Source organism: Camelina sativa, chromosome 14, assembly GCF_000633955.1.
Source record: "Camelina sativa cultivar DH55 chromosome 14, Cs, whole genome shotgun sequence".
Taxonomy (NCBI): domain Eukaryota; kingdom Viridiplantae; phylum Streptophyta; class Magnoliopsida; order Brassicales; family Brassicaceae; genus Camelina; species Camelina sativa.
This window is the reverse complement of record NC_025698.1, coordinates 20,012,948-20,026,191: the sequence shown is the minus strand read 5'-3', so window position 1 is coordinate 20,026,191 and position 13,244 is coordinate 20,012,948. Positions and strand designations below refer to the sequence as shown.

Genomic DNA, 13,244 nt, shown 5'->3' with positions numbered 1-13,244 from the left:
GGGGGGGGGGGGGGGATACGAGGGTTTTCGTCGGCGGTTTAGATGCTTCTGTCGAATCGCGAAAGTAGGAGAGAAACCACACGAAGAGGCAAAAAAAATTTTTAAAAAAAAAACATTTTTTCTCCAACCAATCATATGTCGACACAACTTGGATCCTTAGTAATCCTTAAACATCTAACATAAGAATCAATCACTAAGTAAATTTACTATTTTTTCATTAATATGATTTATTTTTTAAACGTAAGCAACTCTTAAGATATTGCTAATAACTGTTGATGGAGATACTCTTAGAGAGGTTGTCAAAATTTCTTTCTATTTAATAAAAAAACACAAATCGCAGTAAATAATATTATTAGTATTAATTAATAATAATACCTAGTAAATGTACTGTCCACCTAACACTAACAAGTTTGGTGTATCGGTCAAGTTTACATTGTCCCAAAGAAAAAAAAAAGAAACGGGAAACCGATAACTCAAGTTTTCGTAGAGAAAATAACAAACGCCAAATCAGACGAAGCAGGTCAGATCAGATACAAAACGTCGTCGTTTAGTCCACGTAGACTTCACAAGTATACCTTTTTGACTGGTTATAACAGGTAAACATAAATTCTCGTCTTCAATTTACCAGTCACCGTTAAAGCGTTCCGTTTCCTCCGTCGTTATAAATAACAGCTTCTTCCCTCTTTTTTTTTTTTTTTCTTTTTTTCCTTTCTGCTTCCCTCTCTATAAATCTCTCCGTCTCGTCTCGTCTCCTCATTTCACGACGGAGATCATCTTTCTCCTCCTCCGCCTCCACCACCGCCGCCGACGACTTTTTCAGTTACACTACGCCGGAGGTTTGTCTTTCACTTTTTTTGTTTTTTTAAAAAGATTTCGTTTGGTAGATTTTAGATCTGTTTTTTTTTTCTTTCTTTCGCGAATGGTTTAGTTCTGGTTCTTGTAGCTTTATTTTAAAATTTGACTCTTGTTATGGATCTTGATCTGTTTATTTTTTCATTTATACGATTTGGAATAAGATTTAGCTTTTTAAGGCATAGTTTTTATTCGCATAAATCCGTGTAACACATTGCATCTAACAATTTCATGATAAGTTAATTTCGCGTGTTCCAACAACACAACACAACACAACTCGAAGAGCTTTTGTTTAGGATTAGGGGTTACATCAAGATTTAAAGAGTCAACTAATGTTATAATTTTTTTTAATTTGATTAGATCTTGGTTTAGAGTGTGATTACGAATTAAAAAAAAAAAACTTGAGATGGAAGGTGTTGGATTAAGAGCTGTGGGTTCACACTGTTCTTTATCTGAGATGGATGATCTTGATCTGACTCGAGCTTTGGATAAACCGAGATTGAAGATTGAGAGGAAGAGATCTTTTGATGAGAGGTCCATGAGTGAGCTCTCGACTGGTTACAGTAGACATGACGGTATGCACGATTCTCCTAGAGGTAGATCGGTGCTTGACACGCCTCTTTCTTCTGCTAGAAACTCTTTTGAACCTCATCCTATGATGGCTGAGGCTTGGGAGGCTTTAAGGAGATCTATGGTCTTCTTCCGTGGTCAACCCGTTGGTACTCTTGCAGCTGTTGATAATACCACTGACGAGGTCTTGAACTACGATCAGGTAAATATCATATACAAAGTTTTGATCTTTGGAATAATTGATTTGTAATTCGTTGGATTGGCTAAACAAAGTTTTGATCTTTTTTGGTTGTTTGTAGGTGTTTGTGAGGGACTTTGTACCGAGTGCGCTGGCGTTTCTGATGAATGGTGAACCGGATATAGTGAAACACTTCTTGCTTAAGACACTTCAGCTTCAAGGTTGGGAGAAACGTGTGGACAGGTTCAAGCTAGGAGAAGGTGTGATGCCTGCTAGCTTTAAGGTGCTTCACGATCCTATCAGAGAAACGGATAACATTGTTGCAGATTTTGGTGAAAGCGCCATTGGACGTGTGGCTCCTGTAGATTCAGGGTTTTGGTGGATTATCCTTCTCCGTGCTTACACCAAATCTACTGGAGATTTGACTCTCTCTGAGACACCAGAGTGTCAAAAGGGAATGAAGCTGATCCTGTCTTTGTGCTTGGCTGAAGGGTTTGACACATTCCCCACGCTGCTTTGTGCTGATGGATGCTCCATGATTGATCGGAGAATGGTAATTAAGGACATCTTTGATCAATCTTAGACGCATTAAAAATATTAGTGATTGGTTATCTAAAAAAAAATGATTTTTTGTTGTGTGGTTTTGAATTTGAAGGGTGTTTATGGGTATCCAATTGAGATCCAAGCATTGTTCTTCATGGCTCTGAGATCTGCCTTGTCGATGTTAAAGCCGGACGGAGATGGCAGAGAGTGCATTGAGAAGATCGTTAAGAGACTTCACGCCTTGAGCTTCCATATGCGCAGTTACTTCTGGCTCGATCACCAGAACCTCAATGACATTTACAGGTATACTTATATATGCTTTAGATGATATATATTTAAATCCCCAAAAGTTGAGTAAAAGCTCATACAAATTTTTCTTTAAAGGTTCAAGACAGAGGAATACTCGCACACAGCCGTGAACAAGTTCAATGTGATGCCGGATTCCATACCGGAGTGGGTTTTCGACTTTATGCCTCTTCGGGGAGGCTACTTTGTGGGAAACGTAGGACCTGCCCATATGGATTTCAGGTGGTTTGCACTGGGCAATTGTGTTTCCATACTCTCTTCATTGGCCACTCCCGATCAATCCATGGCCATTATGGACCTTCTTGAGCACCGTTGGGCAGAGCTTGTAGGTGAGATGCCCCTCAAGATTTGTTATCCATGCCTCGAGGGCCACGAGTGGCGCATCGTCACTGGCTGTGACCCCAAGAACACACGATGGAGCTACCACAACGGTGGATCTTGGCCAGGTCTATTTTCTTTCCCTGGAGACTGATTGCATAAGACATTTCATATGCTGCTTGTTCGGTTTTGATTTCAATTTCGAGTAACTTCAGTTCGGTCCAACTTTTATGTCGTATGACCGCATTTCTTTCGTTTTTGTATATATATTTTTGTGGCAACCCTTTGATATATTCTGTTTGAAATGTTGGATAGACATGACATGTTGCGTAGTGATAAATTTGTCAATACAATCCGAATAGTTGATTCTGACCGCCTTTTTGTGTTTCTTTGCTCAATGTGCAGTTCTGCTTTGGCAGCTAACGGCGGCGTGCATTAAGACAGGGAGACCGCAGATCGCAAGACGCGCGGTTGACCTCATAGAATCGCGTCTTCACAGAGACTGCTGGCCAGAGTATTACGACGGTAAGCTCGGAAGGTACGTTGGAAAACAGGCAAGGAAATACCAAACTTGGTCTATCGCAGGTTACTTAGTGGCTAAAATGTTGCTAGAAGACCCTTCACACATTGGTATGATCTCTCTCGAAGAAGACAAACTCATGAAACCTGTTATCAAGCGATCTGCGTCTTGGCCGCAACTCTGAAAACCGCTTTCGGTTTTTGATCCGGTCCTATATTTGCCACGATATGATTTTTTGTTGTTGTTGTTGTTGTTGTTTGTATGATAATGTTATTGGAAACTTGTGCGGGGGACATACACTTTATTGATTGCTTTCTTCCTTGCCTTGCAAGTAAGAAAAAAGAAATGGGAAAAGCTCGTTTGCCGTTATTTTTCATTTTGTGCTGTTGCAATTGACAACAATTAAGCATAGTGACTAACAATAGTATGGCGATCGCAACATCTGTCAATTTGCATAAAAGGAGCTATTTCCTCCCAATAACTATCATATCTTGCTGGATGGAGTCCGGATTTTGGACAGGAGCTATATATCCCTGTATACTATGACTGATCTCTATTTTCCTCCAAATCGAAAGTTCTACGCTTATATCACCCCGAATTAAAATTACCTCGGTTAAGCTCGTGAGCCTCATACCAAACCATATAAACCGAAATCAAACCAATAAAGACCTGATTCATTACCTAGTTACCACCCATGAACCCATCACGAACCCTACGNTTTTTTTTTTTTTTTTTTTTTTTTTTTTTTTTTTTTTTTTTTTTTTTTTTTCTGGGTTCCCATTACCGAATTCGAACTTCATAATGAGCAATTTATCAACAAAGTCGACCAGATCATCCAGTTCTCGTGCGAGAGGAAGAGTGTTCGGTATGCCAAAGAGATGTTGGTGCGGGAAAGCTGTTATAGCTTTGATCTCAAAATCTGATCCGAATCCTTACCGGAGATACTACCGTTGTAGTTTTGCTGCAACAAATAAGGTAAAAGTTATGCTTTTATCCTCTTGTTTCATGATTTTGGTTGGTTCTAATAATTGGGAAATTGGTAGCTTCGGAACGATGAACACACATTTAAGTGGGTCGATGAAGCTTTGCTGAATGAGGTAGATGCATTGCTACGAAGAATGCTGGACTTGAGCAACAACTGAAAGAGCTTAGGACAGAGAGGTTGGAGTTTGAGAAGATGGTTTATGAGAAGATGGAGACGGAGGTCTTGGAGAAGGTTGAAGATGGTTTAGGTGAAGCCAAATCATGGAATAAGAAGATGATGAGTGTTATATTGTTAGTTTGTATGGTCATGACTGGACTAAGCAAAGTAGTTGGTTGAAGATGGTGTATGCTCATGGTTGTAACCTTTTGTGTTAAGACAATTTGTATTTGAAACCTTCTGTGGTAAACATGAAGCTATGCATTCATACATAATACAAAAGAGATAGGGAGCAAAGAGATGAAATTCAATGTCATAAACATTCACCATTTGAAACAAAATAGGCAAGAGTTGATGTGGTCGAAAATACATTATATGCAACCACAAATTTCACCATTTAAGACAAAAGAAACTAAGCGACCTAGGGGAAGACAAGAGTTTATGTGGTCGAAAATACAATCTAGGCAACCACAAAATTAGAACCCTAGTTAAAAGTAGCTACTTAATCATTCTTGAGTTAGTGAACCTTGACTTGGTTCAACATGAGAAGGCTGTCGAGAAGGCTGCAAAAAAAAAATTAGAAATTTAGTTAAACCATCAACGTTAGAAATTTAAACCATCAAAGCAATGCATCATACCTTGGTAAATTCAGACTTATGGAACCTAAAGTTATGGTTAGCTTTCCCACAAATGCCACAATGCATTATTCTTTTCTTCTGTTTTGGTTGCTTCTTAGTAGGTGAGTCATTCACACCCTTATTCTTTTTCTTGTTAGCCTTGGTTTGGTTTTCTTCAGGTGGTTCTGCATACACTTTATTCCCATTTGTACAAGGCCAAAACTTTGCACTTCTTTATGGAGTTGGGCCTTCTTCATAGTTTCTCCTCTATATAGCTGTTCGAAACCACTGGCAGACGTAGTTTTCAGCTGTTAGCTTCTTATCAATGATGAGACCATATGCATGCTCACAAGGGATGCCACATATTTGCCACTTCTGACACGTACAAGTCATCTTCTTTAGACAGACACGGTGAGAGTCTCCACTGATTTTGACTTCAAAGGTGCCATTTGTGCTTGTTGATATCTTAGCCGTAGATGCTGCTTTGTGCTCAGCCGCAAGAAACTTGACAACATATGGAGTACAGATCCCTGCAAACATTTGTGAAAATCGTGAGAAAATATAAACACAACAAATAATACATAAGCCTTAAGGATAAGATATTTACCTGTGTGAGAATTAGATATGGCAGACCTCTTGGCAATTCGCACCATGGCTAGTCGCCTTATTGTCTCTAGCATGGCAACACAAAGCTTCTCTCTTGACTTGTTGATGGAGCTGTTAAAAGACTCTGTCGGGTTATTGTCGACATCTTCACAGTAGTTACCAACCTTGTGGAATGCCCTACACCAACTCTTTTTATTTGTCCTCGTTACGTCACTGTAAACGCGAGAATCATAAGCAAATATCCTCTCCAAATGTCGCCTATACTCTAACTCATTGTAAGACCATGCCAAATTGATACGCCCAAATTCGAGGTTCACTCAGCCGGATTAAAAAGGATAGAAACTCGCCAAGAAGCAAGGTGCAACAAGGGAGATTTAATGGATTGAAGGGTTGCACAATAGTTGTAGAAGGCTGCTGATATTTCCAACTCCAATCGCTGCTAGATATGACACACTAGTCCAACAAGAAGAGGCTATTGCTTGAATATTACACACCAAGAAACAAAGAAGTGTTCTAGACAAAGAACAAAGAGATAAACTCATAAAATGAAAAGGAAATTGATTGATGATTCTCAAATGAGATTACATGTGTTTATATAGGGATAAGAAACTTGGTAACATGGCCACGTATTAATTTTTCTTGAAACTAAAAGAAAATAAATATAGATAGTTGAATGGAGACCCAACTCTTGGTGCATGTTCACCTTCCCAAGGTGAGTTGAACTCCATTTTCGTCATCTCTCTTTGACCACAAAATAAAGTGATTATTTTGGGCTTTTTTGGACTTGAATTAGGCTCAAAGTGGGTTGGTCTTGATAGATATCATCTCCAATAGTTTTTCCCATGCTCTCTTCTGCCATAAGCTCTTGAATAAGCCCATTTAGTGCATTTCTTAGCTTCTTAGCTTTTGCTCTAGTCATTGGTCCTTCAGGTACAAGCAATGGTTCATCCGCTACAAACTCCTCGGGTTCAAGCTCAGCTACAAGTTCCTTAGGGTCAAGCTCAGCTACAAGATCCTCCTCCTTAGCTCCATCTATGATCACATCATCCTCCTCATCTTGAAAAGGATTTGACCTCAAATCTGGATCATCTGCCACAAATGGAGCCAAATTAGCAACATTAAAAATCGAGCTCACTTTGTACTTACCTTGCAAGTCAAGTTTGTAAGAATTGTCACTGATTTTTGTCAAGACTTTGAATGGACCAACCCATGGCATTAACTTAGAATCCCTTTCAGCTGGGAAACGTTCTTTTCTCAAGTGTATCCACACTAGATCCCCCACTTTAAACACCACCTGACGTCTTCCTTTGTTTGCATGCTTCTCATATTGCTTTGTCTTTGCTTCAATATTAAGTCGGGCTTTCTCATGAATCTGCTTAACAAGTTCAGCTTTCTTTTTCCCATCCATACTAACTCTTTCACTCAAAGGCAAAGGGATTAGATCCAAAGGCGTTAGAGGATTGAAACCATAGACAATTTGGAAAGGAGAATACTTAGTAGCAGAATGAACTGAATGACAAGTTCTATTCACTACCTCGGTTTGTCCGTCAGTTTGAGGATGACAAGTAGTTGAAAACAACAGCTTAGTTCCTAACTTAGACCACAAAGTTTTCCAGAAATAGCTTAAGAACTTAGTATCTCTATCAGAAATAATAGTTCTAGGCATGCCATGCAATAGCACAATTTCTCTAAAGAACAATTCAACAACGTTTGTAACGTCATCAGTTTTGTGACATGGGATGAAGTGCGCCATTTTTGAAAATCGATCAATGACCACAAAAACTGAATCTTTACCAGTCCTAGTTCTAGGCAAACCAAGCATAGAATCCATAGAAATATCATGCCAAGGATGAGTAGGAGTAGGATGTCAATACATTACCGTGATGTTGTTGATGGCATGACAATCTACACACATGCGCCAAGAGCCATCCTTCTTAGGCACAAGGAGAACATGTACAACACATGGGCTTAGGCTCTCCCTGATGTAACCTTTTTCAAGAAGCTCTCTAATCTGCTTTTGAAGTTCTTTTGTTTCCAACGGATTGGTTCGATAAGCCGTCCGGTTTGGAAGTGACGCACCTGGGACGAAGTCAATTTGGTGTTCTATACTTCTTATTGGCGGAAAACCGTTAGGGTTCTCTTCTGGAAAAATATTTGAGAATTCCTGCAAAACATCTATCAAATCACTCAGGAGGTCCGGTGCAAGGTCAGAAAATGCTATTAGTGTTTCTTTATACACAAGTAAAAGCAATGGTTGTTGAGAGTACAAATATTTCCTTACTTGACTCTCTTTGACAAAGAAGTTGAAGTTCTTAGGAGATACCTCAGGTTTTGCTGGTTTAATTTCTTTGTCTCGGCTTTTCTTCAACTGGACCTGGTCTTGATGGACCTCCAATGGAGTTAAAGGAACCAGAGTGATCTTCTTTCCTTTATGCTCAAAGGAATGCCAGTTGGTGTAGCCATCATATATCGCCCTCATGTCAAACTGCCAAGGTCGTCCTAGAAGGATATGGCTTGCATTCATAGGAAGGACATTGCACAGGATCTCGTCTTCATATCGGCCAATGGTAAGAGGAACCGCGACTTGATCCCTGACGTACTGTTCGCCCATTTCATTCAACCATTCCAGTTTAAAGGGACGCAGATGAGGTCTGGTCTCAAGTTTAAGCTTCCTAACAAGAGTATCACTAGCAACGTTAGTACAACTTCCACCGTCAATGATTAAAGAACAAACTTTATTGTGAACTAAGCATCTAGAGTGAAAGAGATTCTCCCTTTGTTCCCGGTCATTGGACTTAGGCTGAACGCTCAATGATCTTGTAGTGACCAGAAGTGTCCCTTGAGTTGGATATTCAAACTGCTCTTCCTCTTCATCAAAGATTGGACCGAGATCTTCCTCTTTTTCTTTATCGTCCTCGGACTCCACGTCACTGTTGTCTAGGAGAATCATTACCTTTTGATTCGGACATTTGTTGGTATAATGTCCAATTCCTTGACATTTGAAAGACCGAATATCTCTTGCCCGATTGGTTGTCTCAACTGCCTTTCCTTTATCAAGAAACCCTTCCTCTTGGTTTGTTGCTCGATTAGAATCGCCTTGTGCAACATTCCCTCCAAGCTTTCATATTCTTGAAGCTCCATTCTGTCCTGAATATCCCGATTGATGCCTGCAAGGAATCTGGCCATGGTAGCTTCTAAGGTTTCATCTACGTCCGCCTTGATCATTAAGCTTTCCATTTCCTGGAAATAGTCCTCCATATATTTAGTTCCTTGAAGCAAGCGTCTGAGTTTTTGATGGAGATCTATGTGGTAATGAGCCGGCACAAACCGTTTCCTCATCAAGGTAGTGAGCTCATCCCATGAAGCTATTGGTCTTCCACCTGTCCTTCTCCTGTGAGTCAAAACTTGATCATATCAGTTAATAGCATAGCCTAAAAACTCAGTTGCTGCTAATCTAACCTTCTTGAGTTCAGAAATTTTTTGACAATCGAACATTAACTCCATTTTTTTTTTCCATTCTAGGTAAACATCCGGATCGTTTTTACCTTCAAAGGTTGGAATTTTAATTTTTAAACCACCTAAATTGTCATTTCTTGTACCAAAAGGATTAACATCACCGTGATCACGGTTTCTATGACTTCGTCTAGGTCGGTCGATGGATCGATCATCTTCTTCATGGAACTCTTCTTCTTCAATTTCCTCCTCGGGCCGGTAAGTCCTCCTTGAACGTTCTCTCCTAGCTGCGGGTCTAGAACGGGTTTGTTGGCTATTCTGAATCTCGTCAAGCCTCTGGTGTAGTTCTTCTAGACCTGTATTCCTAAGGTTAGTAATTGTGTCATTCAATACCCTCATTTGCAAGTTAGATAGCCCGGCGACATAATTTCCAGGCCGATCTCTTTCTCCATCACTTTCCATGGTTTCCTGAAAACTTAACACCAAAAGTTAGCAGATAAAAATTCCACACACACAAAAGTGTTACTCTCAATTTTGGTAGGTTAATCAAGAGCTTTCTCCCTAAGTTCTAAGAGAACAAATCCAAGCAACCCAATGGAATTCCCAAGCAACAAGGGAAGAAGGAAAATAGAAAGACAAGAGAATTTTGTGAAATCTGTTTTAACCACTCCAAGGCTGGATTTCTCCTCAGCCAGCAGGATTTCTCTTCCACCACCTAGCCAAATGCAAATCTTTATATATTTTTTTATATTCGGATTTTTTTTTCTACTTTTTGTTTTTTTGTTTTGTTTTGTTTTTTTTGAAAATAGAGATGGCCTAGGTAAGGAGATGACCCATATTTAAGGTAGAAAGAAGAAGAAGTATTTAAAAATGGAAGATGAGAAGATGAACAGACAAATACCGGTTGACTGGCTTTAATACCACTTGATATGCCCAAATTCGAGGATCACTCAGCCGGATTAGAAAGGATAGAAATTTGCCAAGAAGCAAGGTGCAACAAGGGAGATTTAATGGATTGAAGGTTTGCACAACAGTTACGGAAGACTGCTGATATTCCCAACTCCAATCGCTGCTAGATATGACACACTAGTCCAACAAGAGGAGGCTGTTTCTTGGATATTACACACCAAGAAACAAAGAAGTGTTCTAGACAAAGAACAAATTGATAAACTCATAAAATGAAAAGAAAATTGATTGATGATTCTCAAATGAGATTACATATGTTTATATAGGGATAAAAAACTTGGTAACAAGGCCAAATATTAATTTTTCTTGAAACTAAAAGAAAATAAATATAGATAGTTGAATGGAGACCCAACTCTTGATGCATGTTTCCCTTCCCAAGGTGAGTTGAACTCCATTTTCGTTATCCATCTTTAACCACAAAATAAAGTGATTATTTTGGGCTTTCTTGGACTTGAATTAAGCTCAAAGTGAGCTGGACTTGATAGATATCATCTCCAATAGTTTTTCCCATGCTCTCTTTGGCCATAAGCTCTTGAATAAGCCCATTTAGTGCATTTCTTAGCTTCTTAGCTTTTGCTCTAGTCATTGGTCCTTCAGGTACAAGCAATGGTTCCTCCGCTACAAGCTCCTCAAGTTCAACCTCAGCTACAAGTTCCTCAGTTTCAAGCTCAGCTACAAGTTTCTCCTCCTTAGCTCCATCCATGATCACATCACAAATCCCATAGTAGTGGCTTCAGTCGGGCTTTATTTCCATGAGACTTCTTCAAGTTCCTGTAGATGAGTTGAACACACATCCGATGCTCTATCTTTTGTAACTCCAGAGAAACAGCCTTGATCAATCCCTGAGACATAACAACAAGATACAAATTAGTCATGTGAAGCCAAAATAAAAGAATAAGTGAAGTTAAATAAAAAGAATAAACTTGCCTTTTGCTTATCAGACATCATGATGAATCCATCACCATCGTTTAACCCAAGGTCTTCCTTCAACAACTTTGCAAACCATACCCAATTGTCAATGTTCTCAACTTTTACAACTCCCCATGCTATTGGATATATACCATTGTTCGCATCCCTCCCTAAAGCTACCAATAACTGACCCTTAATCTTATTCTTCAAAAAGCAACCATCAATTCCTATGATCGGCCTACAAGTCGCCATCCATGTTCTTCTAAGGTTGTCAAAACAAACATGGAACCTGTTGAACATGTCTTTACCATCATCATCCGTAACACATTCGACCTCCAAATTAGAATTCAGGTTTGATTCCATAATCTCAGCTGCATAATCTCTTAATCGACGGAACTACTCATCATACTCCCTCTCAATCCAATTTCGTGCCGTCTTCCTAGCAGCTTGACATTTGAGGCCTAGTGATACTGATCTTCCAATCTGCCTTTACGATTTCTTCAACCTTCCTTGACATGAAGAACTCAGGATCATCCCTAATCTTATCAACAAAAAATCTAGCTATATGCGGCACTGTTAACATCTCACACTCTCCATTTGGAATACAGCTATGCTTATCGATGAACTTATTGATCCTCCACATCTTATCATTCGACAGAATCAACGCATAAACCTTCCACTCACATTTAGATCCATCCTCATCATTAACAGCAACACATTTATACCCTATTTTTGCTTTATCATACCTGTACTGCTTCAGATTTCTCCCAGTTTTGAGAACATAATCGAGAACCGCCTCCTTGAAAGCAACTCCATTGAAAAACGCTTGCTTATAGAACAACTCCCCATTACCACACCTCATATTCGTACGAGCTCTTACTGGACCATTGTCATCGTCGTCTTCACTCTCTGGGTACACATCATGGTGGATTGGAGGTTCATTGTCAAGCTCCTCAACCAATTGTTCGATGTGAAATTGGTCTCTATCTTCACCTTCGTCGTCGTAATCAAGCGTCGGGCCACCATGATCTCTCTCGATTAACGCCATCAAATCGATCAACTTGAAGGAAAAATGTTTAGTCGTATTCGCTCTTTTTAGGGTTCTTCAAATTTTGGGAATTTTTCAATTTAGGGTTCTCTCGATGATTTTGGGTTCCAAACATTGTTTAGTCGGGTCAAAACCACTAAACATCGAAGACAATCAGGTCAAATTATGGTTATTTCGATAAATTCGGGTCAAATCAGGTTTAATCTGGTCTAAATTGGTTTAGGCTTTTCGTTAGACGGTTAAGCAAATAGTAAACCATGACAAACCCAGGATTGGATGTAATTTCATCTCGAACTTTTAATTTGGGGTGATATAAGTGTAGAACTTTCGATTTGGGGAGAAATAAGGGTCAATCATAGTGGACATGGATATATAGCTCGTGTCCAAAATCCGGGCTCCATCCAACAACCTACGATAGTTGTTGGGAAAGGGGAAATAACTCGTTTTCCCGTGTTATAAACGATAAGTTTCTAATGTGTGCGGGTTATTTTTGTATATATTTTTTGGTTGTTCTATTTGTAAGCGAAGTTCAGCTTATTACAGTATGTTTTAAGAAACTATTTTTTCTGTCCCAACTAAAAATTGTAATTGTTGATATCAGTGTAAACATTCAATTTATAAGCTAACTTTTTTTTTCTTTTCCAGTAATGATAGACAGGTTAAATAGGTAGATACTAGATATAAGTCGATGAAAATTCATTTTAGAGACTTCAGATTTTTCATGTATTGTGTTGAAATGAAATCTATAGTAAATACTCATAACAAGGTCAAATAAAGATGAATTACATATGAGTATACGACCATGAGTTTCACATTTACAATAGCATTATATTTATAAATAGATTCATATGTAAAAAATAATAGTATGCAAAAATACAAGATACATTCACTTTTATACTCTCTCTTAGTTTCTGTATCTTCCATTTTTTTTAATTAGTTCTTGATGCCCCTATGATTTCCGTCACATACAACACCCTTAAACAACAAACCAAATGAATAAAAACACTTCTTAATCAAAACATTCAGTGGTTTTACAAATAAAATGATTCCATGATGTTCACAGTGGTGGAGTAAGCTTTCATCATTTGGTCACAAATTAGTTTATGAATTCAATTTATATTTCGATAAACTAATAAAATACTATAGTCTGGACTTTATTAATTTTAGAGGGTTTAATGTAATTAAATAAGTTTTACCCACGAATCTATTATTTTATT

At 38.7% G+C, this 13,244-nt stretch overlaps 1 protein-coding gene across 1 annotated transcript; it reads left to right on the top strand.

Moving 5' to 3' along the window:
* On the top strand, window positions 683-3,663 carry LOC104742064 (alkaline/neutral invertase CINV1). Its single transcript, XM_010463019.2, has 6 exons — window positions 683-836; window positions 1,213-1,624; window positions 1,722-2,153; window positions 2,256-2,446; window positions 2,528-2,895; window positions 3,173-3,663. Exons 2-6 carry the CDS (start codon window positions 1,259-1,261, stop codon window positions 3,469-3,471), a joined length of 1,656 nt encoding a protein of 551 aa, XP_010461321.1. The 5' UTR covers window positions 683-836; window positions 1,213-1,258; the 3' UTR covers window positions 3,472-3,663.

Bases quoted from the DNA above. Each gene is read 5' to 3' on its own strand.
- LOC104742064 (XM_010463019.2), top strand. From the start codon at position 1,259: ATGGAAGGTGTTGGATTAAGAGCTGTGGGTTCACACTGTTCTTTATCT. The intron at 1,625-1,721 runs GTAAATATCATA...GGTTGTTTGTAG, and splicing joins AGGTCTTGAACTACGATCAG to GTGTTTGTGAGGGACTTTGT. The intron at 2,447-2,527 runs GTATACTTATAT...TTTTCTTTAAAG, and splicing joins AACCTCAATGACATTTACAG to GTTCAAGACAGAGGAATACT.